Source organism: Lepisosteus platostomus, chromosome 11, assembly GCF_059453375.1.
Source record: "Lepisosteus platostomus isolate fLepPlt1 chromosome 11, fLepPlt1.hap1, whole genome shotgun sequence".
NCBI classification, from domain to species: domain Eukaryota; kingdom Metazoa; phylum Chordata; class Actinopteri; order Semionotiformes; family Lepisosteidae; genus Lepisosteus; species Lepisosteus platostomus.
In genome coordinates this window covers 19,594,502-19,621,698 of record NC_142621.1, presented here as the reverse complement: position 1 = coordinate 19,621,698, position 27,197 = coordinate 19,594,502, and the positions used below count along the sequence as shown (strand labels likewise).

At 37.0% G+C, this 27,197-nt stretch overlaps 1 protein-coding gene across 3 annotated transcripts; it reads right to left on the bottom strand.

Annotated features, from left to right (window-relative positions):
* Nucleotides 1–312: 312 nt before the first annotated feature.
* On the bottom strand, nt 313–27,043 carry hook1 (hook microtubule-tethering protein 1). Of its 3 annotated transcripts, XM_088598787.1 has the most exons (22): nt 26,805–27,043; nt 23,889–23,974; nt 22,220–22,292; nt 21,826–21,876; nt 21,503–21,635; nt 16,907–16,974; nt 16,732–16,794; nt 15,977–16,060; nt 13,407–13,570; nt 10,317–10,457; nt 9,667–9,868; nt 8,663–8,773; nt 8,259–8,346; nt 7,333–7,399; nt 5,581–5,721; nt 5,276–5,363; nt 4,956–4,987; nt 4,292–4,374; nt 3,897–3,997; nt 2,272–2,373; nt 1,939–2,007; nt 313–621 (listed from the first exon to the last, which is right to left on the bottom strand). In XM_088598787.1, exons 1-22 carry the CDS (start codon nt 26,847–26,849, stop codon nt 466–468), a joined length of 2,148 nt encoding a protein of 715 aa, XP_088454913.1. In that variant the 5' UTR covers nt 26,850–27,043; the 3' UTR covers nt 313–465. The 3 variants fall into 3 exon arrangements, with proteins under 3 accessions (XP_088454913.1, XP_088454914.1, XP_088454915.1); XM_088598788.1 differs by lacking the exon at nt 22,220–22,292 and having other exon boundaries at nt 26,805–26,856; XM_088598789.1 differs by lacking the exons at nt 21,503–21,635; nt 21,826–21,876; nt 22,220–22,292; nt 23,889–23,974; nt 26,805–27,043 and adding an exon at nt 17,634–17,860.
* Nucleotides 27,044–27,197: the final 154 nt, after the last annotated feature.

The window sequence follows — 27,197 nt, the reverse complement described above, 5'->3', positions numbered from 1 at the left end:
TGGTCTTTCACTTTTCCCATTTAATTAGAAGAAACATTTTTAGCAGCTATACTGCATAAAAAGTGAAAGCTTTTGATGTCCAGCATCATTTTATTGTAAGAAGTTATCAGTCTATTTAATCTCACAGAAGTAATTCATGAGCCTGGCTCAGCTGATTTTAGAAAGAAGATTGGAGTGAATTCTTCATCACAGTCTTTATGTTACTAAAGACGTTGTTTTTTGGGGGGCTAAAGCAGAAGTCTTGATTTCAGTGACTTGGTCAAAGTTTTTGAAAAACATCACATACTGTAAATAAGCAGCTGTATATATTGGGACAAGTAAGTGTTAGGATTCAAGTTTTTTTTTAATCTTTCCTACTTAAAAAAAACATTTGTGTATCTTTGCATGAAACCTATTTCCCTTTTGCAGGTCATACCCATGTTTAAGGTCACTTATGTGTGTTAATGTCCATGGAAGAGGCCAGGCCTACTTAGAGGGGGTGGCTGGCATGTTCATTGACAGGGTGCGCCTGGCGTTGGTCACCTGACGCTGCTGGGCCAAGAAAGACTGTCCTGAAGGCACTCCACTTGCCACCCTCCCTGCCAAGCGGGACTCAATTGCCAGTTTCTGGAAATATAGACTCTGCAACAATATAACAGCCACAGAGACCTTAAATTTAACATCACACACATACAGTATGCAAACATACACACAGAAATTAACACGCCTATACACCTACATGGGGAGGAACAATCTGCTTTTCCCATTGCTGTTTTCCATCTATGACATATTGCATATACAAACCCACCAAATGAGACACTTTACAATGAATTACAAAAGCCTTAGTACCAGATATAGTAGTTTGCTCCACTGTGAGCTTGATCTATCCAACATAGACTCATTGAAATATGGCAGAGGTTTTGTTTTTATCCATGTATGTTATGCTTAACCATTTCCAAATCTGTTACAGATGAGGTGCATTTCAAATGTCAGGAATCTGTGTCACAGACAGTAACTAATCTTTTGGTATTCAATTCATATCTAAAAGAGATAATCGAGGGCAAAGATAACCTTGGGGGAAATATGTTCAAAAATCTGAATTAAACATGAATTTCTTTAATGTACAGTAGGCAAAATATTCAACAACTTGCTTTGAAATGCTTCAAAACGTCAACAATTTCTTGTCCTCTCATTGCTCTAAGGTCACTTGATTCTAGCCATCTGGCCATGAAAGAAATTAATGGGAAAAGGAAATGAGGTGTTTTTAGCAACAATGCTCCAAGGTGGGGTAATAGATCATAATGGGCTATTAGTGATCGGGCTCCCTTAATGTTTGCCAAGGCAAAAAAAAAATTCCAGACACATAAGTTGTAAAGCGTATTCAACATCAGAAATCTAAACATGTTCATGATTATAAAAACAGGATTTTCACTCTTCTACTGCACTGTGCTCTGAGATGTTAATGTCAGAGGATAATGAAGGGCTTAAGACTGAAGATGTGCCTTTTTGAAAGGTATTTACAGTATTAACCCATTATGGACAGTTAAGACTTGAAAGTCCCATTACTAAAAAAAGTTTATGAACTTTGACTCTATGCCTCTGGCATGGCAGGACTGCCAAGTCATGTAGTAAAACAACTATATGCACTCCTTGGTTAAAATGATAATTTGACAATTTAATAACACCAGAATATTCAACATGTGTATATTCAATGGGTGCAGAAATATCTTTTGGAACTTCAAACAAATGAAACAACAAATCATTCATTCATTTAATTTGCACAACAAATGAAAAAAAATTGTTTCAGATGATGCATTCCTTGGAACACTTCCTGTGCTTTTACAAAAAAAATTAAGGCAATAAATAAGGAGTTTGGAAAATAATCAGCCTAAAATATTAGCACTTCATTAGATTTGAAGCAAGGAAGAAACTGCTCATTCAGAGGCCATTAACACCTACCTTGTTGTGCCAAGCTGTTACAATCAGTTTCTCCTCATATTCCCGCAGTTTTGCTTGTTCGCATTCTCGCTGCAGTTTAAAAGAATAGTTACAGTATAAAAAATGCTGCCGGAATTCTATGGTTGTATGTGGCAGGCTGATGAAAATAAAAAAAAAAATGCTGAAATACGTTTTTAGAAAAACATGAAAAAGGTCATCCCACTATAGACATTGTGCCAAACATTGCAGTGGGCATTACATTCCAAGAAATAAGACATTTCTAAAGTGAGTGATCACAGTTTTCAATCCTAAAAAAACACAAAAGCAAAAAAAGATTGGGCTAAGTGAAGTCACCTCCAAAGCAAGGATACGCTTGTCCTTTTCTGCCAACTGATTCTTCAAGGACTGGATTTCCACTGTTGCTGGGTTGAGCTTAGGATCCAGAGCCCTGATCACCTGTTGGCATAAGCAATGAACCCCACTTAACAACCAACTGGAATACCAGCCTTTTTTAAATAGCATGCAATAATATGGCAAGGGGAATTATTTTATAAATTGGCAGCCAGTGTTCCCCTTGATGATAATTATTGTTAGTCATGGGTAAAGGGATTATTTAAAGCAGGGGTCTCAAACATGCATTCTGCAATTACTCTCTTGGACTAACAAAAAGTTACCAATAACATTTGGATGTTTTGGTCATTTGATACATTTTTGTTCTATAGTGTTACGTCCCCGTGCGTGTCCGTGTTTTTGCTTCTTCCGCTTCCTGTATTCACGTACCTCCCACCCATTTGTCCATCACTACACCATCATTGCAGTTGTGACATCATCATCAATCAACTCCCGACCAATCAGCAACTAGTTCTACAGTTTAAATACCGACGAAGTTCCGACCTCGAGAGCTTTCGGCTTTGATCAGCCTTTCGCTCGACTTCAGTTTTGCCGTGCTTGGCTCAGCTTCGGCTTCGTTTCGCTTCGGCTTAGTCTTTCTTCGTTTTCGTTTGTTTCGCTTCGTGTGTGTTTCCGTATAGCTTTGGCTTTGTTGGTTTGTGTTTGTCGCCTCCTTGTACTATCATCAGTTTGTATTATCCTTTATTTCGCCATTACCTTGTCCAAACATGTTATATCAACCTCTGTGCTCTATTGTACCCTATTCCTTGTATTTACTCTCGTTTCCCATCGCTCACTTGTGTATTTGTGTGAACTTTTGTTTAAAGGGTTAGTAAAGGTTGTCGGGTACATTGTGCACACTTAATTGGTCTTTGTATTAGAAACGCTAGTTTAGGACGGGTGAGTGCCTTTTCTCTTGGGTAAGTCAGTACTTTTGGGTAGTCAGTGAAGGTTAGCTAGGGCGTTAGAAGACGCAGAAGACCGAGTGTTTTGGGTTTTGTTTTTTAGTTAGGTCAGCTTCCCTTCACTTTATTAGCCAGCTCCATTTTGTTTGTTATTTTTGTTCATTTGGTACTGCTCAAGTTCCTTTTCCCTGTGTGTTTGTGTTCTGTATACATACCAGTCACTTATTCACTTTTAAACTAAGGAAAAGGATCCATTTCAGCCACTATTTAAGTACTGCTCCCTCCTAAGTGACACGTGACAGCCATTTTGATCCAGGAGCCCTAAAACATACTGTGGCAGATCAGGTGGAGACTGAGAAACATTTCAGCAATTGATTTAAGGGAGAAAATGAAGGTTGCCCAAATGTGGAAAATAGAATTGAACCCAAACACTGGTAATAACACCCCTGCAATGTACTATTAACAGTGCCTTAGGATCTTTAATGACCAAGCGGGACCTCAGTTAAACATCTCAGTGTAATTACAAGGAATCCAACCCTATTACTGACCAAGTACAGCTTGATTGATTAAAGTATTCAAGAGTCTAGGAATCATTTAAGACATACAGTATTTATTGCTGTATAATTAAATGTTGCCTAAGTTTTCCCCACATGTCCCCTGTTCTAGTCATCCACCCAAACTCACGTTGCGCGCCTTCTCAAGGTACATCTTGTAGCGGTCCTCCATCGCCCGCATGTCCTCATCCTTCTTCTGCAGAGCTGAGTGCAGCTCATCAATTTTTAAAGCTGGCAAGAAATTGACATTTCTGAGTTTTTCATGACCCAGAGAATTCCAGTTTGCCAGAAACAAATGAATGTGTTTTACTTTTGGAAAAAAATGAGAGAGATGTAACATTTATAATCTTTATAATATATCTGCATAGAAGCCAGAGGCTTAATGGGTCATGATTTAAACAGTGCCACTGGAAAAACTGTATACCACTAGCACAGCACAAAAAGAAACATACTGGCATCTCATTGTCTCCCATTGTGTAACACATGGTTTCCTTTGCCTTGTTTTTTAGAGATAATGATACTTACAGCTCTGTACAGTTTCTGGCTGGAGATCTTCAATCAGCTCTTTCTTCTTCATGATCTCATCCTTGGCTTCATTGAGCTGTACCCTATAAATTAAAACAAACACTTTAAAATATCTGAAAATTTTAAGTTCTTTTCCCGTCTATCTTTTTGTTCAACAAAACGGTGTTCAATTCAGTCAAACAGTTTAACTGTCATAAGACATTTTGCTGAAGAGACCTTTCCACCTGAAGCAAGTGTAAGATCTTAAGCAGAAGGTAAGGACAGCACAAGGTCAAATAATATTTCAAACCAAAATAATTTTGTCTAAAAAGTACTGTAGCAAACATAAATATATGCCTTTAAATATATATATTTTTAAAAGGCTATTATAAACAACCATATCTGTTCCCCTGACAAATTCAAAGCTGTGTTCTGAACATGGGTAGTTTGAGCTTTTGTTTTTTCTATTACGTGCTATCAATGTGTTAATTGCTTTTCAGCACAAATGATCTGGAAAATCAATCCCAAGATGTTTTTAGCTTCTAGCATCATTATAAATTATGTTTTTATCAAGGCTTCTAAACCGATCACAAAGGAAAACAAGACTGTGAAAACAAGCAAAGAACAAACTTAATTTAATATACATTCAGCAGAAAAATGCAGAAGAAATGTAATATTTACTTACATATGAGCATCTAGTTTCTTCTGCAGATGTGACTGAAAACAAAAGTGCAATAATTAAAATATAAATGTTTTTCCACACCATCATAAATGTAAGCTTTTAAAATACTTTAAACTTTAGAAACATACCAAATCAGTTTTAGGATTCCATCTTGTAATTTACAAACGTTAAACTACATTAATAGTGCACAAGCAAATACTGTACATCTTAATTAACATTGAGAGGGAATTTGCTAATAATAAAGTAACCCAAGAAAACTGTAAAAACCCATATTGCACATGTCCAGCATCTCTATAATTATTTTGCTCTCTAAATTCACCTACATCTTCAGTCTTGGATCCTTGTCCTTGCAAAGCTTTCTGAAGATCTTCAACTTGCAGCTGCAGCTCGCTGATCCTCTCTTGGTTCAGCCTGGAAATGGGAAACAGCACTGTAACCAGCTAACCCCACCACACTGCTGTCCTCTGTGTTCCCACAGTACTCTCCGCTCCTTCTTCACAAGACCTTCCCACCCCTGGATCTCTGACACCGCAGGGGGTGTCTGTTTGTTTAAGCGATTCCATTCCTCGTCCTGTCCGCTCAGTTGTGTGGTTCGTGTTCTTGTCACCTTCACCTATTGGAAGCTCACCTGTTTTCAGTTTCCAGCTCACTCCTGCAGCGATGGGCCTCCTCCAGCTGAATCTGCAGCTCTGCAATGCGCTCGTTCTCCGACCCCTCCTGCTGGAGACGCAGCATCTTGTTCTCATGTTGCAGGCGGATAAACTTCTCCCTAAGTTGGCATACAGTAAGGTCAGTGCACAGGACACACAGCAAAAGACACACAGAGCACGTGCAGAGATCATAACACAAGGCAAACAAATAACTGACAGTATACAGGCAAGGATCTGATGATTTAATTTACATCTTAATTTACAGTTCTAACGAACAGTGCTTTTTGTAAGATGTGGCCATTCAAAGTGCGCAGTACAGACACGTACCAGAGGTAATTGGCTACGGCGTCGCGCATCGTGACGCGCGATGACGCAAAATACCGCCGTGCGTGATTGGTTGACCGACAGGGGCACTCGTGGTCTGTTGGTCGGTCATAGAAAGATTTACAGTAAATGTATTTTAGATTGTAACGCCTAGGTGACTATTCATTGTTATTAAAATGACTTAAATTCGATCATGTTGTGATATTTAGAAATATAAATTTGTTTGGTGCGAGTGAGGTTTTATTTAATCTCTGACCCAGGGAAACGTTTTATTTTTTCAAAGAAATGTTTGTTAAAAAAAAAAGTCATGGCTCCAGCTGGATTCGAACACAGAGCATGTGACGTGGGAGTCAGGAACCTAACCCACAGCGCCACCGGCAAGGTCACATGTAGAGTGCTGAAAAAGCACTACAGAAACATTATCAACAGACAATGTACAGCGTGTACTATTCTTGTGTTGCGGTACATTAATATAATTATATCGTTATTAATTTCTTTAGATACGCAATTCCATATTATATTCCCTTTTAATCAAATTCTAAAAGTATGCTTGTTGACTCTGGTATCACGTTAGTTAAAGACTTCGATGCTTAAAATGTTTAAGGAGAAATTGAATACTGGTGTGTATGTTTTCTTTAAAGTACCGAGACCAGCCATATACTGTATGTTTATTTTCCAAAATATAGTTTATGGCCTTCACACGCGTTACAGTATGCTCCTATTCTTTTAGGAATGCTCAGGTACTAAGATTTCCCTTCAGTGGTAAAATTCCATATAAATATTCAATACTTAAACGGGCACAGTAAAGACATTAAATATAAATATACATACTGTATACAGTACAGTTTGCATACAGTAATATGTTTATGTTCCTAAATCAATCTGTTTTATGAGCATGTGAAAGGCATGGTGAATCGATTCTCAAAAATTACTGTACTTTGCATGATTGGAAACAAATGCGTGATTGCGAAATGCTGTGGTGTTACTTTTACGAAGAGGGTCAATGAAAAAAAGAATGTGGACCAGGGCAATACTTTGAGTTTACAGCTTGTCCAAGGTCATTCATTATTAATACTATTAGTAATATCTTCGTTTTAAGACTTTGATGGCGACAGTATAGGAGAATTTACAGTAACTCGCGGTAGACTGCGTAAAGCGCACCGCAAAATAATGCGGTATCGCCCGCTTGTTTTGAATGGTTGCATCTGTACATTAAGACAGACACCCATTTTTGTTTCTCATTAGGAAACAGAACTTACCAGAAAAAAACATTTGGCTTTTTTCTAAAACTAATAATTAGCCATCACTGACTTGACTATATACTCTTGGTAGTCAATGTACAGTACTTATGACAACATTTCTTTTAACAATAAAGTCTCACAAGAAAGATATAGACAAAAATATACCTGTATTCAATAGGCAGGATTTCAGCAGCTAAAGTGTCATGGCTAGGACTTCCTGCAGGAAATATACCTAGAAAGCATGTTAAAGTCAAAGTGAAAATGTTTGTAAACCTCTGAATTTAAGGCAGCATGTTTTCTAGTTATCTCTAACTATTACAATGTACAAGATATGACCAAATGCATTAAATGAGGTTTACATTTACATAATCCCAAACATAAAACATGCAATCTTTCCCTATTTTACAATAACTATTCCTAATTCACTGTAGAAATTCAAATATAAAAGCAAAGATTTCAGAAACCTAACACAAAGAGCACAGATCAGAGATTCCCTGCATAAATAGCATAAAGCAGTCTAAGGACATTTCAGAGCTCTAAAACTGCTATTCAGGAGGATACGTAACTTATTAGCTCTCCTACTTTCCATGAATTGCAACACGCACATTGGATATCAACACAATGTTGTTACAGAAGCACTGTAATTAGAAATTATTTTCAGAAATCATCCAGACCTCTGTAAGGTTATAGAATTTACAAAATCTGTAAGGGCACGGGATCCTTCCTATAAAAAAAAAGTCAAATGGTTATTATGTTTAGATGTACAGTACCTGCAATGCATATAGAAACGTGTACTGAATACAGGTGTATAGTATGCATATAATCTCACAAGCAAAGGCTGAAAATGTCAGTTCAGCACAAAACTCTTCATCTTTCATTGTGTGCATGGGAGAAAGGATTTTTTACCCTTTCTTTACAACTGGGGGGTTCAGTGTCATCAGGCTTTCATTCCAGCTGTGCTTGTAGTGACTTAATTAGAACAAATATTTGCATAATTAGGGCATGTAGACATGCTTCCCAGATCTCCAGCTCCTTTTAAAATCTGGATCTCTGTGAATGCTGCAGGCTTCCTAAATAAACTGACATTTTACCTGCTTGCAGAAGCTGGTCTTGCTGAGCCTGTGTACATTTTAGTTCCTCAGTGGTCTCCTTCAGGGAATCCCGCTCAATGATCAGCCTCTGGTAGTGAAACCATGTCATTGAACTATCATTAACAGAGCATCATTACAGTCCTGTACACACAACACGGCCATTCCTGTAGTTATTACTAAACACCAGTGTGACTTTATTATTTACCCTGATTTCTAAAACGGAATTGTGTAAATAAAGGTTACCAAAGATATTATGGAATCAACCTTTTTAAAATGTGTTCTGCAATAATCCTAAATAAACAGGATAAGTCCACTGTACGTTTTATGAATTTTATACTATACCTTATGAGAGCATATCTATTGTATAACACACTTGACACTTCCAAGTATGAATGCAAGAATACCTCTTTTTCTTTCAGTAGAGTTTCATACTTTTCTTCAATTTTTTTCATTTCAAATGCCAAGTTGTCGGCTCTTCTGGATTCATCAGAAAGTTTCCTGTGGAGTTCTTGCACCTTTCAGACAAAAGTCATGCATTAGTAAAAAGACCCTGGCTTCAGCTGTCCCGAGTATGTAGCTCTAAAAAACAAGCATGATAAGCAATATGGCACAAAAAACATCACATGGATTTGGTACTACAGCTTGGTCTTGCCAAATGCAGGCTAGGAAAATTGAATGATTGTGATTTGGGGTGGAACTCTTATTTTCATTAGAACATAAGAAACATCACAGAAAAGAGGGGGGCTTTTGACCTGTGTAACTTATTTGGTACTTGATAGTTGATATCAGAAGTCAACTCAAAGATCTCAGCCAGCTGTTTCTTGAAAAAAGACAGGATATAGGCTTTAACTACAAGCTGGGTAGTTTGTTACCAACTCCCACAACCCTATGGGAAAGAAGTGCCTCCTGTTCTCACTTTTAAATGTGTTTCCATAGAGTTTCCACTTCCCTCTTTGTGGCTCACTGTTCATTCTATATAAATGCTCAGTGTGTACTTTGTCAAAGTTTTTGAAGATTCTGAATAGTGGTATCAGGTACCCTTGTAGCCCTCTCTGCTCAAAAGTAAAACAATTCTGTTTCTTCAGTCTATCAGTACAGGATATTTTCTTAAGCCTCGCCATGCATCTGGTTGCTTTTCTCTGGATTGATTCCAGAGCAGTAACATCTTTTCTATCACAATGGACAAAACTGTACCTAATACACTAAAGGAGGCCTTATTAGTGCATTATACAATTTCAACATAATATCCCTTGATTTCAATTCTCTAGTTTTAACCATATATCTTTTATATGGTAAAATATATATCATTAAGTATTTTATTAATAATAATATCCATATATTTTTGACCTATACACAACCTATATGTGTCCTGCACAGGTGCGCCCTACATCTCTGTCACTGTACCTACCTGCCTCTTATATGTCTCCAGTTGAGCACGAGCAGCATTGGCCTTGCGCAGCTCCTCCTCCAGGCTGACAGTGTTCTGCATGTACGTCATGTTCTTCTCCTCAAGGCTCTTCACCTGTCGCCTCAGATCGCTCAGGCCCTCCAGCTTCTTCCTGTAGGTCTCCACCGAGGCTTCCAGCTTTACTGCTCGGTCAGAGCAGCTCCTGCAGACACCAGCACACACAGCCATCGTTATTCTCCATCCTTCTTCTGTCCCGTCACTTCACCATCTTTAAAATAAGATGTGTCTCCATGTTTCTTCTTTTATGCCCTCTTTTAAGTTATTGCACTTTCAGGTTCAGACTTGTGGTGTATGTGCTTGGCTGAGGAGCCGATCACCTGTGGGATTATGACTGAACACTTTAAATCAGAATTACTCTTAAAATGTTGTATCTAAAGGAGCAGAAGGTGTTGAAGGAATTTGACGGATGATACAGAAAATACTTTAAATTTTGCATTTAAAATAAGTAAATGCAAAACACCAGAAAGAATAAAAAAAAACATCACCAGGCATTGGTTTATGATACTTGAAATGGACCAAAGCAGCAAGAAGTCTTATCCCACATTGTTTTCCTGACTCTTTCCCTCTTGTTACAGAGGCCCCTGTCATACCGCAAGATGTCCAGCTCATCTTTGAGGGCTCGGGACTCCTCTGCCAGACTGGTAAGCTCATCGTTACGGTGCTGCACTTCGATTAGCTGTTTCTCCAGCTCCTCGCAGTGGATACGGTAATCATCCTTCGCTGCCTCCAGCCTGCATCACCAGCACATTGACAGCAGTCACACCCCCAGCAGAGCTTACAGTTCTCTACCTAGTACCTCTTTGGAATGTTCTGTATTTTTTGCCACAATTGCAATCAATATTATTAGACAGAATTCAGACTTTATGTGTTTCTGCATGTTTTCTTTGTTAGGAGTGCTCAAAAACTGCATTATTTCTATTATAACAACAAGATCCTTTTTCTGGGATCCTTTGAATGCATAAAGTAAGATACCCCTTGCAATAACATTAAATCCTGTAAGAACAAAAACAAATTGTCTGATTCCCATAGGGGAAAAAAGATCCAGTTCAGAATTTGATGAATTAAAATATTCTGCAAACTTAGTCATGTAATGCATAATAAATTGTATGTACAGATGCCACTTAAAATGCTTCTATTACTGATAGCTAGTCACTTGGAGGAAGATGGTAGTGTTGATAAAAAAAATAAATATTTTGTTCTATTTAGTGATGAAGACATAATTTTACATAGACATTGAAGAAGACATCTTTAATATACATAATGATTCATGGTCTTCCAATTTAGCTAAGTATTTTCTAGCTCTGTTGGGATACTTTGATCTAACCCAGTTTCTTCTTAGCCCAACAAATAACACAGAACACACCCTTGATTTCATTATTGCAAATGACTCTTTTGTTTCGCACATCTCTTCCCTTGAACTAGACCTCTTTGACCACTTAGCTATTCTTTTCAATCTGGAATTACCTGTTTCTAACACTTCCCCTCACGCTCTGTAAATTTCCGCAACTGGCGATCAGGATCACAAATTCTGTTCTGTCCTCCTTATCTTGTTTCTCTTCCTCTGATCCATGAGGATGAAATACATTTGCTAAATAGCACTCGCTTATCTAACCTCAAAACCTTAGCCCCTTTGAAAACTTGAACCAACTCTTTTTCTTACTCTGCCCCCTGGTACACCAACCATCTTTGTTCAGTCTCTAGGAACCTTGAACGTAGGTGTCGACTTTCTGGCCTAGTCATAGATTATCAGGCTTGGAAAGATTACATGTCTGAATATAAGGACACGTTAGAGTCTGCTAGATCCAACTACTTCTCTCACATCATTGAAAATAACTATAACAAACCTGGACACCTTTTCTCCACCATCAACAGACAGCTAAAGCTTAACTGCCCCACCACAATTACATGCCTCATCACAACTTTGCAACACATTTTTAGATTTCTTTAGCTCCAAATCAACAACATCCAACATCACATTCTCTCCACAATGCAAGTCACTTCCACACCTCCTCCCTGCTTGCCCATCTTTACTGGTTCCCTTTTCTCTAACTTCTCTCTTCTTCTCTGTAAACTGGATTTGCATATGAAATCCACCACCTGCCTATTACATCCCATTCTCACCACATTATTTCAATCTTTTTTCACTTCTCTCTGCCCCATTGCCCTCAATATAATAAATGAATCCTTGAGCACTGGTGTCGTACCAACAGTCCTCAAAACTGCTGTCATTACCACTGTGCCAAAAAAGCCAAACATGGATCTGTACGATTGAAAGAATTTTTGCCCCATCTCCAACTTACCCTTTCTTGCAACAATTCTAGAATGTGCAGCTACAATTCAATTAAATAACACCACATTGCAAATAACCTTTTTGAACCCCTCCAAAATGGCTTCACGGCACAGACCTGTCCTTGTCAAAGTCACTAACAATTTTCTAATAGCTTCCAATTCTGGTTCTCTTTCTATCCTCATTCTTCTTGATCTCAGTGCAGCTTTTGACACCGTTAAACATAATATTACTTTCTTGTCTTCAGACTGTGGAGTTATTGACACTGCTCTTAAATGGTTCAAGTCTTACCTCGTTCATTGTCTCTCTTGTTGGTGTTTTGTCTGAAATTGGACTCATTAAGTCTGGTCTTTCTCTGGGCTCAATACTGGATCCCCCTACTTGTCAGCATTTACATGCTTCCACTTGGTCAGCTTTAAAGATCACATTGCTTCAACTATCACTTCTATGCTGACGATACTCAAATCTATATCCATACCAAACCTGACACTGATGTGGGTGTCTCTATTTTCCCTATTTGCAGCTCTGACATAAAAACATGAATTACTCAAAATTTCCTTAATCTAAACTGTAACAATACTGAAGTCATGCTTATTGGCACCCTAATCAACTTTGTAAAGCCAATGTTATAACCCAATGTCTGGATGGTACTTTACTTGAGTTTCAGTCAAAATTGAAAAACGTGGGGGTGATGTTTAATTCAGGATTGACATTTGATCCACATGTCTAACATATTGCCAAAACATCATATTTCAAAACATCTTTTTAGAAATATCCTCAGACTACATCCTGTTATCACTACCTATTGCTGAAAAGCTGATCAACTCATTTGTCTTCTCCCGAATTGACTACTGTAATGCTCTACTCGCTGGGGTTTGTCCAGAAATTCAGCAGCCAGAATCCTAAACCAGACTAGTGCAAGTGATCACATTACTCCCATCCTGGAGTCCTTGCATTGGTTTCCTCTACACTCTACACACTATGGGTGACAGGGCCTTCTCCCGTTATGCCCCAAAGCTCCAGAACTCTATCCCTAAGGATATCAGAGAGTCACCTTCTCTAAACTCCTTCAAATCTATACTCAAAACCTTCTTCTTTAGAAGGTCCTTTACTTAACTGGTTCTGTTATATACCCGTTTGCTCCTAACGTGTTCAGTTCCCCATCCACTGTCTCCTCATTGTGTGTATCATGTGTATTTTTATTGTTGTTCTATAAAGCACTTTGAGAAGCCACCTTTAAAGTTTGTTATTATTAGTAGTAGTAGTAGTAGTAGTAGTAGTAGTATTAGTATTAATCATCATCCTATTGCAACAAAGTCAAGATGAGTAAGGTTCTTGAGGAATGAACTTGTCTGGTCTTGCTAAGACATTAAGGATTGGTGTGTGAGTTGACCTGAAGTTCTCCTCCTGCAGTTGCTCGAACTGTAGCTGCAGGTGGCAGTACTTCTTCCCTGATGGTGTGTTGGGGTCATCGAAGGAGTCCAGCTGATTGGCCCGGTCAGTCAGGACATCATTCTCGGCCAAGAGGCTGTTCCTCTCCTCTTGCAGCACTGCCACCTATGGAACAGGGGCTCTGAGATTAGAGTATTCCATGATATCCACATTTTCTGGAGTCTGGGAAGAGCTATCTTCTAAACCCAGCAACAGTTATTATTATACATTTACTTAGCAGACACCCTTACCAGGGCAATTTACAATACATATATTAAACTATTTTGATTACATTAACTTAAAAAATTATTAACTAAACATTCATACTGGAAACAGAGGTCTCTAAAAAAGCATCTATGTTCCCTTTAGTAACTTTCCACCAAGACTTATTTTTTTAATACCGTTAAAAAAATTAAATTGAAAAGTTCAAGTAAGTAGCTGCGTCAGCATGAATAGGCTCCACAGCCTAAATATTGTATTTCTTTTCTTCTCTTTTCAGCATGGAATAAACCTTTACTTGTTCCTTTAAATTGAAAAGGGTCATTTACATTTCTCCCTTTAAAATAGGACTTAAGACACTTTGTGAATTTTATGAAAAACATCTATACAAAAATGAATAATTACCAATGAAATATTTATATTAATTACTAAAACATCAGGTATGTTTTAAGAAGGAATTTATTTTAAATGTATCTCCTAACTGCTGCACAAACACCATCTCTGGATGTAGAGTGCAACATTATTTTCGAATGCTGCTATTCTCCTCGTGACAAATGAAGTACAACCATAAACAATTAAAACAAATATGTTTGTTATCCGGCACGCTGGTATCATTAGCATGATGTTAATATTCCAACACGACAGACACATTACTGGCTGTGCCCTTTAGTAGTGTTTCACAATGGGTAAAACCTGAAGAAAGAACATTCTGGTTGCAGTCTTCTGTAATTTGCATTTTACAATTAAAAATCAAATAAACTATGAATAGCTATTTTAGAATTAATTTGTTCCTACTGTGTATCCAAAGGAAGAGCCAAAAGATTGTAAGGGACTTCTACAGTATATACAGTGTAAAAGTATTCGTTAGAACATGCACAGAATGCATGAGAGTTATGCGTGGGTCAAGAATTGCAGAGAACTGAGGTAGAAAGAGCCCATGCAAGTTTTACAAAGCCCTGTCAGGTGAACAGCAGTGACCGACAAAGAATTTATGTTCAAAACTCTGCATGATTCTTAACCAGCTTAATCTGTCAGACAATACGGGTAATCCAAACAGGCACCATGAACAACTGCACAAAAGCCAGTTTGAAACTCCTGGCAAAAAGCACTTCTTGGGTATGGGAGGACAAGCTACAGAATACAGTCTTCAAATTACTTAGTGACCCCTTTCTGTTCTGTATTTCTGTTTCTGTTTTCTGTTCTGTAGCACACAAGTAAGGGCTGGAAGAAGGAACCCCAATTCCAAGAAAGACAAGACAATAAGAGGACTATAACCTGTGTTATCACACAGCGTTTGTCACTCCACTCCATTATTTCAACTTGCATCTGATAAGAGGTTTACATTACAGACAATATTTTGCATACACTAAAAGTACAGCTGCACTCTGCCACCATGCAGAAAAGTACAAAAGTACAGTTCATAAGGCAAAATGAAAGAGACAGAGTTGAACAGCCAGTCTTAGTAGTAAGAAAGAAATATTGAAAAGCAGTTCTACTTACAGCTTTTGTGATTCAATTTAAACCAGCTCAGGCATAAAAAAATGTAAATGGAGAGCACTGGAAGCTTAAGAGAAAGAAAGCCTAATGTCTTGAAACTCACAGGAACATAAGCCTTACAGTACGAGTTACTCTTGTAGTTTTATTTAACAGATCCTCAAACAAGGTTAGAATTGTTAGTGGCAGGGTAATTTGAGATTAATAGTTTGTTATACTTAATTTCCATGCTGACATTTATGTTTGGGATGAAAACTTACCCTCTCTTTAATCCTGGAACTGTGAATCATTTTTTTGATTTTACAAGTGAATCTGTCAAAAATTAGTCCCAGCAAAATATCTTTTAATCAGCAGAAAAAACAAATAAAATGTAAATACACTGGATACAAAAAGCTAAGCTTATTTAGCAGCTAAATATCCTATTTCACAAACCATATTTAGGGACATCACTTATTGTAATCAAGGCTTATATGGCGATTTACTTAGTTATACAAAATAGTCTGAATCTTTTACCACTTTCCTGGATTTACACATGCTTATCACACAAAAAAATGTAATGCATTATTTATCATTACTCAAGTCGCTCAACCTCTGACTTTGAAATCTTTTTACACCAGAGCAAATTTAGATCCTGAAATTTACTGGAAATCTTTTAACGGACACATAAATGTAGAAAACAGAAACTAAAATTATTGTTAATTCATGAAACTAACATTAAACATGGTGTTTGGAAATGTATAAAAAGAAGTGAAAGTAAGGAATAAAATCATTTTTAAAATAACCATGTTAGTACTTAATCAGCAAAATTCGATAACATACCTGAATGTCAAGCTCCTGACAACGCTGAGCGAGCTCCTCCTTCTCGGCCATAAGCTCTGCTAGCTCCTCCATTGCCTTCTTGAGCTGAAACCCATATCATTACCACCCACATTACACACTACACACTACACACTACAGAGGAGTCCACTGTGTTATCTTTAGGAATAAGTTTTCTCAAGTGGACTGGGCAGATCTGAGATGAACATTCACCAGTCTTTACTATACCACTATTAGTTTGTACTGTTTAATTGCATCTTTACACATTTATGCCCAAGATATTGCTTAGGCACAAGTCTAGAATCATCTTGCATCAACGATGACATTTAAAGAATTGATTACAGCAAGCCTGATTATTAAAATGGGTAAGTCCCATGTGACAGAAATAATGCCCATATGATGTGAAGCACAATACTCCTGGAATCAAGCTGGTCAATCTGTTGCACCTTTGGTGCATACAGTAGCTAAGTAGCAGACATGATTAACACAAAGAGGTCTGTCCCTGCACAAATAAGAAAAATATCAGCCAAGAGCTTACTTTTAGAATGATTAATAAATCAGAAAAAATACTTAAAAATTGTACACTTGAAATAAGTTTCTACTTATTTTTCCACTGTACTGCTAAATTAGTCTTCTCTCTTTAAGGGAATAAATTGCTCTTTAAATGAAAAGAAAAGAAAATGTTCTTGGATTACCAAAAAATGCAAAACAATATGTTTTAGATCTTATTTCATTTTAAAAACATCCTTTGCTGTCACCTGTTGCTCAACGTCCCCAAGTGGTTCAGTTCCAAAACTTGACACAGTTTCTTTGCTCATCAGCTGCAACATAAAACATTACAAATGATCACTTTAACACATGTGGTCCACTAATTTTTTCAAATTAAGCAAAGGTGGTAAGAATCAACATTCTCTACTGAACAAATAAAATCACCTCCTGGATAGCTGTCATCACAACGTGCTGCACCAATTCCTCCAAGGTCATAATAATCTGAATGTATTCTGAAATTGTGAGAAAAAAAATATGCTTAACACATTACACATTTTAACTATTTTATGTGCACGTATACATTGCTATGATAAAGTCTTAGACACAATTAGGAGAAACAATACTACAATATGCACATTTTACTCCTCTAGTACTTTCTATTACTATAAGAAGTGACACAGCCAGTCTCCCTGCTCTACACTCAGCTTTTAAGATTCCTATATAAACCACTTGTGAACAGAACTAGGTAGAACAGAAACATAGCTGAACATACAAAGACCTTTTTGGGATATTACTTGGATTACTTTTAAGTTAGGTTTTAAAACCGTGACCAAGCTAAAATTAAAATCCATTTAATTTTAGCAAAAGAACAAACTTGATAACTCTGAGACACCTGGTTCAAGCCCTAGCCCAGCCATACCCAATTCTGGTCCTGGAGAGCTGGTGTGTCTGCATATTTCTCAGGTTTCTTTTAAAGCACTGGTACCTGAAGAGCTGGAAGAAGCTCCTAAACTTGTTCAATTAAACCGACAATAAGCAGATGCAAGAGACAAGTAGGTCTGAAATCCTATAGACAATGGTCCTCCAGGAATAGTGGACTAGTAAAACTATTGAGGATCCCTTGTCTAGTCACATCTTGCTCCCATCATAGGTCTTTTATCTGGGTCCATACCTCTTTCCTCCCATTCCATCTCAGATTTCCTTCCAGAATTCCTGTTTCCCATTGCCATTCTCAAACTTCCAGAGCCTAATCATTCTCCTCCTTTGCTCCACGGTAATGGAACAAACGACTCATAGAACTCAGAACTACTCAGAGCTATTTCCATGATGGCCCTAAACTTGCCCATTTTGAGACCACCTGTGGTCACTCGGCTCTCAGTATAGTCTTAAAGCACTCTTACACCATTATGCACTAATGTTCTTAACTCTCAGACTGGCAATGTGATTTGTTTGTTGTTCATACTCAATGTTAACATGATATACAGATCCTCAGGCTGTTGACATTACTGCTTGGTATCCACACCATCTGTATCCTGTTTTCTTACTATTTCATTTTGCCTAGTGTTGCACTTCCTCCTTGTGCTGGCCTTATTATTTTATCATCTTAATGCATACACAGTACATGATTGATTCTGGTATTTACCTACCAGAAATGTCACATGCCTAGTAACTTGCTCTTGATAAGGAAATCTGCTAATCAACTATTAATTAAAAGGGTACAACACTACACAAAATCTAAGACTTTTCATAGCAGTGTATGAATTACATTTTCTATCAGTATTAAAAAAGGCATTCTATGTCACTTGTAAAACGTAAGTGTAGATTTTTAATTGGACTAGTAAAGCACAGACAGGCACAGAGCAAAAGGATGACAGAGAAATATTGGTAATTTAGATAATGACGGATATTTTTCTGGCCTGTATTTTCAATTATACAGATGCAGCCATTCAAAACGCGTGGGGTATTTCGCGGTACAAAATGCATGAAAATGCAGTATCACGCGGTATATCGCGTCATTTGACGTCACGACGGAAAGTATCCAGAATCACCTTGTAAAACAGCCAGGAAGAGCCAATAAAGCTTAACCTCTCATGTAGAGCATTTGAGCTTTTAAATTTAAACTGTGTATTACAGCATGTTAATCATCAGTCATTAAAAAGTTGGTATATTTTATGAAAGCAAGATTGCTCAGTTGGACAAAAGTACACAACCTACTGTACCTTTATCAGAAAAATTTTAATTATGCAGAAATATTTTATGCATCAAAGCCTTTACCGAAGATATAACTAATAGTATTAATAATGAATGACTTTGGACAAGCTGTAAACTCAAAGTATTACGCTGGTCCACATTCGTTCTTACCTTCATTTTAAACGAAAATACTTTTAGTTTTTTCTTTGACAAACACCACAGCATTTCGTTGATCTAACTAACAAGGAAAGGACATAAGCTAGCCAATACGATAAAGGAATGACTTTTTTTGCTAATTTCTTTAGCACATTTGTACAAGCACTTGGAATCTGTCCAAGCCCTACTTTGTCAGGCATTTTCTTTTACTGTAACAGACATAAAAACTCCCTTGCTTTTAACAGAGCGTTTCATAATTTCTAACTATGAAAATTATTTAAACTGCGACACTTATCATTCAACCAGAGCTCAAAATATCACAAGGATCCTCAAGAGCACAGCAAAGACTGTATTAAAAGAATTGCGTATCTAAAGAAATTAATAAGATATAACTAGTGTACTGCGACAGGTCTGTGTAGGGCTGTTTCACCTCTCTCTTCATGTGACTCTCTTCAAAAGCCATTTAGCAAAGAGGGGATGAGAAGAGTGACAAACTAGTATACTTTAGATCTTTTTTTTCTGAACCAGGGAAAATCTGATCATGTTTCAATATAACAATAATAAAAAACTTTATTTTACATATCACCTTTAAAAGTGACATCTCAAAGCAATACAGTAGATGTAAAAACAGTTAAAAGGACCACAGATTACAAAGTAAATACCCAGACAAACGCAAACGCGTTTTTAATAAAATGCTTTTATTACCCTGGCGTAACAATTGTTTCCTTTTTCTGATCACCTGCTGCGATCCACTCCTGCCCTCACACCTAAAGAAGACTATTTTACATTTCTTTGTGCGGTCCATTGTGCAATTAACCCATCATGGGATGTGTAAGCAGGAACACATCATTATATCTTACATATGAAAAATACATAATATAGCTCCCAAACAAACGCAAACGTGCTTTTAATAAAATGCTTTTATTCACTCATAATCTGACAATTTCAGGAAGACTAAGGAAGGACTAAGAAAATTGTCATCTGTTGTTGAAGCTCTGTGAGCTCTGTGACTTTGAGACCACTTGTTATCCCTAGTTGTTTGAATCGCCACAATTCAAATAGAGAAAAAAGAGCTGACTGACAAGATTTAAGATGTGGCTGTCAATGTTGGATTAAAAAAAACACGTTGCCCGACATTAGTTGCATTGCTTGAAAAATAATTTTATTTTGAGAGACTGGATAAGTAATTCAAGTGTTTTTTTAACTTCCTGAAAAACAAGTAATAATTTAACAGTATGTGCAAAAGTTTTATGATATGTCGCTGTTGTGAATGTCTGTGGAGTGTATCTTATTTGCCTGCCCTGGCTGTGCTCTCTTGCTTGCCCTCCCCCCCTCTCTCTCTAAATTCAATTCAATTCAAGGTGCTTTATTAGCATGACAGATGGGTACAATCAGTGTTGGGTATTTACTTTGTAAACTGTGGTCCTTTTAACTGTTTTTACATCTACTGTATTGCTTTGAGATGCCACTTTTAAAGGTGATATATAAAATCAAGGCTTTAACTTGCTTTAACTCTGCAAGTCTGAGTTCTTGTGTCCGTCCTATCCGAACCCGAAAGTATTACAATATGTATCTTTATAGCAGGTGGTGTACAGCTTTTTAGTATAGATTACACTTTTCTAAAATGTATTTAAAAAATAAAAACGATTACAATCTAATCTTTCCACGTTTGATCCCAAGATCCCAAGAAAAATAAATCTAAACGGGGAGAAAGCTGTGCTGAAAGTTTATTAAGATACTTAGAAGACAAAGATATCAATTTATGTTGCATTTGTCTGATTGTGAATCAAAAAACACATATATTGAAACACGCGTTTGCGATTTAAATCAATATAAATGTTTATATTGTAACGCATAGGTGACTATTCATTGTTATTAAAATGACTTAAATTCGATCATGTTGTGATATTTAGAAATATAAATTTGTTTGGTGCGAGTGAAGTTTTATTTTAATCTCTGACCCAGGGAATAGTTTTATTTTTTCAAAGAAATGTTTGTTAAAAAAAAAGTCACGGCTCCGGCTGGATTTGAACACCCAACATGTGATGTGTGAGTCGGGAACCTAACCCACAGCGCCACTGGCAAAGTCACACGAGGAGTGTTGAAAAAGCCCTACAGAAACATTATCAACAGACAATGTACAGTGTGTACTATTCTTGTGTTGCGGTACATGAATATAATTATATAGTTATTAATTTCTTTAGATACGCGATTCCATATTATATTCCCTTTTAATCCAATTCTAAAAGTATGCTTGTTGACTCTAGTACCGAGACCATCCATATGCTGTATGTTTATGTTCCAAAATTAATATCGTTTATGGCCTTCACATGCGTTACGGTGTGTTCCTATTCTTTTTATGCTCAGCTACTAAGATTTCCCTTCAGTGGTAAAATTCCATATAAATATTCAATACTAAAACGGGCACAGTAAAGACATTTAAATCTTTCTACGACTGACCAACGCACCATGAGTGCCCCTGTCGGTCAACCAATCATGTACCGCAGTATTCTGCGTCACGATGCGTGAGGCCGTAGCCAATTACCCATGGTACGTGTCTGTGCCGCATACTTTGAATGGTTGCATCTGTATATTTAAACTTAATACTGTTAAGCATACTGTAGGAAAGATGAGACATAGGTCTACTGTTTCTCTGATGAGAAGTTGAATATTTCCTGCTGGTGGTCTAGTCACCTTGTTTCCTCTCACACTTCACAGCACAGCCCAGGATGAGCTGCAGGAGGCGGCCCAGTTCCACAGGGTCCGAGTGCTCAGCCACCAGATTCAGATCCGGCAGGGTAAAATCCGAAATCTGCTGCCCCAGCACCTGACACAAATTAAACAACAATAAACTATACTAGTTTCACAGGAACCATAACTCCCGAATAAACTATACAACAGCCCAGTCAGTCAACTGGCAGAAGAACCATACTCTTGCAGAATGAGCGAGAGATAGCAGTATCCCTCACTACAGGTTTATGAACATAGTTTAAAGAAGAGGCTAGAGCAGCAATTACCTCATTGTAGTAATCGACTATCATCTGAAGGATCTTCTTAAGGTTGCTCACCTGAGTTAAAAACAGAAAAGCACAACAGTCATGTTTTCTGAATTAAATTTGCTTCTGAATTGCTTCCTGGACTGCAGTTTACTGTGCTGTCTTAAAAAAAAAAACTGTTCAAACCCCTTACAGGAGCAGTTCATAATATCTTTCATTTTGTGCCATGGTACTGTGCGGACTATTTAAAGGAATTTTCTGAACTGTTGTTCAACTACAGCCAAAAACTAACAACATTTTGCTATGAACTTCACCACAAGTGGCAAATGCATTGTACAGTGGTAAAAAGTCTACTAAAAAATGTTGGACAATGGTTCTGAGCCCATGACCCTGAATGTACAATACCATTTTGTACCTTCAGTCTCCAGTTATCACCCACATCTTCCTTAATACGACTTAACCAGCCCTCACTGAACCATGCAGGGTCTCTGAAATTTAAAACCAGAACCAATTTCAATACTTAAAAAAGGAGAACCAACTGTATCTTCTTAATATACAATTGCAAGAAAAAGGTAACATTATCAACTATAACTATTACATATCACAAAAACAAATTTGTCCAAAATAAGTGCAGATTTTTCAAACTTCAAATTAAAATTATTCACACCCCAGCAATCTTTAGTTTGTTGATCCTCTTTTTAGCATTGATAACATAAAGAAGGTGCTTCCTGTAGCTTTATAATAAGTCAAGCTATCCTCAGAGGGAATTTTCCATGCAGACAGTTCAGGTTACAGAACTTGCACTTGTAAACTGCCTTCTTTAGTTCATACCACAACCCTTCTGCTTATTTCTATTTAACTGAGGTCTGGAGGTGAGGGCCAATTGTGATTACTGATTTTACACCCCCTCTACCATTTGGCAGTATACAGTACATCATGGTCTCTCTTTCCCACTAGAAAGATAATCTGCAACTAAACCTGAGGTAAGAGGTAAGAGGGAAAGACATTTCTGGATGAAATATCCTAATATATTAAAGAAACCAACTATCCTTGAATTCTAGCAAGGGGACCAGAGAATACAAATCAGTATGGAAGAAAAACAGACTGATCTCCATACAAAGAGAACATTTTTTCCCAACACGAGCTTTACCTTGTTCTGTAAATCATACAGCTGTCCATTCAAATCAATTTTGTTTCCTCCAACCACATCTTTTCAGGTTCCATTTGACTTTTAGTTGATACAGTACGTGACATATTTGTATTTTTATGCTGCCAAAGAGGTCTACTGCAGACATCTGATTCGTGACACTGACCTCAAATGTTAGTCTTGGAGATATTATATACTGATAATGCCCTAGTTCTTTTCTAAAGCCTGGGAGTGACATACTGTAGCCTCCCAGATCGAATCTGACTGTATATTATATTAAAACTTTCATATGTCTTCCTGTTAGTGTAGTAGCAACCTTTCCTGTAAATACCTGGATGATAAACATATTGTTTCTTTTTTTGAGTGTTTTGTTTCTGTCCTCTGCTTCCTTTGATACCCAATGGAAATCAAACTTGTATAAACTTTTTAAAGCTGTTTGACCACTAAAAATATAAGAGGACTAATTTCTTAGCATTGATTTTCCAAATATTTGCAAGCTACTGTATGAAAAAAAAGAACATCAGGTATTTAGAAAAATGTACAATTACTTTGTAGACTTTTCATGATGTGCAAATACTACTAGTATTAAAATTGTACAATCCATTTACAGTAGACAATAAATACCAAATGTATAACTACTCAAAAATGTAAAAAGGTGCATGCTTTTTTTCAACTAATATGAAAATGGTATCTAATGATTGCAAACTAGGCCCTTTAATTGTCGACTCATTAATCTATCAAAACAAGAACAAATTGACCAAGAAAGCTGATGAGCTGAGGCTGTGAACTAAACTCTACATCTTCCCTAGTACAAATGCTCTACCCAACAATTTCACACTGGAATAAGATTCAAGAAGGAAGTACCTTAACTTCACAGAAAACAATGCAGTAAAATTATATAGCATCTACCTTGATTTAGGAACAGTACAAAACTTACATCTGATGAAGAGCTTGAGACATTGTGACCCCACTGGTGAGGTCCTGCACAGCCTTACATGGGGAGGGAGTGTTAAAGGTCTGCAACTGAGAAAAAAATATGAGGAAAAAACTCAATTGAAAAAGGTGAAATATTATTTTTACAGTAGTTCACTCATAGTGGAATTACAAGTTTATAAAAAAGTATTGTGAAGTTAAATCTATATACAGTATACAGTATATGCAAAACAAATGGGAAATTTGAAATTAAGAAACTTAGAGATTAAGCACAAATTATTATTTTCATAAAATCCTCTTGTCCTCTTGTCCTACACAGATAACAGAAGGCAATTTCATCACACTTCCCCTCATAGAACACGTAAAACTACAGTAAACCAGCAATACAAGAAACTTTTAAAACATTGTAAAGATACTGTAATATTTTTCTCTAGAAACAGCTGTCTCATCCACAGGAATTAATGTAAAAAGCATAAAGTATATGCAAAGCCATCTACAAGATGATTTTATTTAAAATTTCAAAAAATATATTGCTTGCCGAGATAGGATCTGGATCTGTGATCCTGAATTGGATTAATCAGTATAAAAAGGATGTATGGGATGAAGAATCTTTTGTTTTCTCATGTAGCTTAGGACATAACCGTAGCCTGTATCTTCAAAGCTTGTGTCCCAGATCCAAAGACATCAACTGTAATTCAAGATGGCGTCACACAAAGTGAATACACAATGCACTCACTGTGAAAAATAATCAGAGTGCGAATTCTGTTGTGACTGTGCCAAGAAGTGTTTGTAGTGAGTTTCAAGTTCAGTGTGAACTGACAGTTTTCTGCAAGACCTTTTTGACATCAGAGTTCTTTCTACAAAGCTCTCTCAATAATGGAAGATGGATTTAGCCACCAATATCGCCTGGTCTATGCCATGCAACTTTGAATCCATGACCGAAAGATCAAGAATTACAGACCACACATTATGGAGAACACATAGGGCAGTAAGTGAATAAGTTTATTTAATTTCATCTGACATGCATCAGAATGCATTGTTGCATTTGTTTACTTGTGGAACGTGATTGATGGACGGTTCGGATTTTCAGTGTCAAAGCATAATTTCCATACTAATTGGCTGTATCCTTCTGTACCCATGTACAGTACCCATGAGATATTATAATGTACATTCTTTGCAAATAGCGTCTAAAGGTCTACTCCATTATTGTAACTCCTGCATTACAATACATTGTTAAAAGGATTTATGAGGAATGTATTAAATGAAAGCCCTTAATTGAATAAAGAACCTAGGCTCCTTAAAATAACCTTTTCTATTTCATTTAGAGATCAATTTATCATTGAATGAAGCTTTAATATTACAGTGTAATTTAGGAGATGACTGCATTAGACATGCTTACAATATAAGGAACTGTACTGTCTGTCACCAAACGTTTGCTATACGGTATACACATTTTTATTTTGATTACACATATGCATAATCAAGATGCAGTATATCTGAGAAGAATTTAATAAATTAAAAGTGCTACAGTGTAAACCTATCACCATGCCTGAATAATACAAAAACATTTTTTGTACAAAAGACAAAAGGGGATTTAAAAAATATGTAAAGGAACAAGTAAAGGTTTATTCCATGTTGAAAATAGAAGAAAAGAAACACAACGTTTCGGCGGTGGAGCTTTCTTCGGGTCAAACCCCGCAATAGGTGTTTACTGAGGACAGAGTGGCAAAAAATATTACTACAAAATATACATTTTTATACTATATATTTTATACTATAGAATATAACTACATATTTAAAGCCTCTTTGCGTAATCAAAAAATAAAAAACATTAGAAAGAGACGGACTGACAGCACACATTAATAAAATTTTACTTTAACCCTTGTAAAACCTGTTTTAGTCACTAACCCCAAAAGCCATTTAATATACACAGGTGTAGCTAAAAATTGAAATGTAACTTCTGCAGGTTTCAACATAGCTGTGAAACAAACGTATGACACATTATAGATCTGATCAGAACATTCTCTTTGAACATGTATCAAACAAGAATAAATAGATCCATTTACAAAAAATGACATATCTTAAAAACAAACAAGGTTTCCATGTACAGAGTGGATTCAGAGTTTTTGTTAAGGTTTAAGCAACACAGCTGAACTACTTGTACAATACTATAAAGTACTTCAGCATTGTTCTAATACTAGTGATGCATGAGCGTAATAGACAGTAAAAGCCTTATAAAATACATTAAAAATCAAGGCTTATTAACGAAGGTAGCTTTAGAAGACTAGAAATAAGAGTGGCAAATGAGACACATATACAGTACATTCATGGATGGACAGACAAGTCCAAGGTAGAGGCCCATGTTGTATTCAAAAATAAAAACACGAGATTCAGTATTCACTGTGCACGTGTACAAACATCGCAACTGCGGACTGAACCGGAGACGAGATAAAATCGGTGGAAGAAATGAAATCAAGACAGTGGCCATAATAATGAATCTGCGCTATATAAGAGTCATCTGGCACCCTCACCAGGATTGCAACAATAAAAAAGAGTGATGGGTGCATTACTGCTGCTACACAATTGATAAAATAAAGAAAAGATCCACAGTTATCGAAGGAAATACGATTTTCGCTCTTGTAGAACTGATGAGATATAGGTAGTTGAGGACAGCAAGAAATAAAAAAATATATTTAGCTATTTTGGTGTCGCCTTAATCAGCTCTAGTATGGAGAACGCTTATTTGTTCAGCTCTTTCCTAAGGGGTTCAGTCTACTGTTTCATCCTGCTACCTGAGCCAGGTGAATACTACCCACACACCACACATGGCACGGTCATAGGATGTCACTCTGTCACAGTAACCACAAAATCACCGAGTCAAGTCCCTTACAGCATTTATATGCATGCAGAATTAACTTACCCATTTTATAAGGCTTTCGCACAGTACTGTTTTATTTACTTCCATTTCTTCCTGTCGTTATACGACCAAAATTTTCCGTTCACCTGCCAATAGTCCCTTTCCCCTTTACACTGCCTTTGACCTCACCTGAGCGTATTTTTCCTCAAAGAAAACAACGTAAATTCTCCTCGCTCTCTGGGTACAGGGATCCTGGACTTTCCTACATTGCTTACGGGAATGCACACTGAGCGCAATATGCGTAGTCCCCTGCGGAGAAGGATAGGGAATGACGGGGTAAAGAACCAATTACAGGGGAAAGAAAAGACCCAATGGTGGCCTGAGTTTCAAGTGCTGAACACCACTCAGTATTTAGTTTCATGGATTGACAGCGCTGTGTTGTTTTGAAGGCCAACC

Bases quoted from the DNA above. Each gene is read 5' to 3' on its own strand.
- hook1 (XM_088598787.1), bottom strand. From the start codon at position 26,849: ATGGAAGTAAATAAAACAGTACTGTGCGAAAGCCTTATAAAATGG. The intron at 23,975-26,804 runs GTAAGTTAATTC...TTTTTTTCTCAG, and splicing joins GCGAAAGCCTTATAAAATGG to TTGCAGACCTTTAACACTCC. The intron at 22,293-23,888 runs GTAAGTTTTGTA...TTTAAATTTCAG, and splicing joins TCTCAAGCTCTTCATCAGAT to AGACCCTGCATGGTTCAGTG.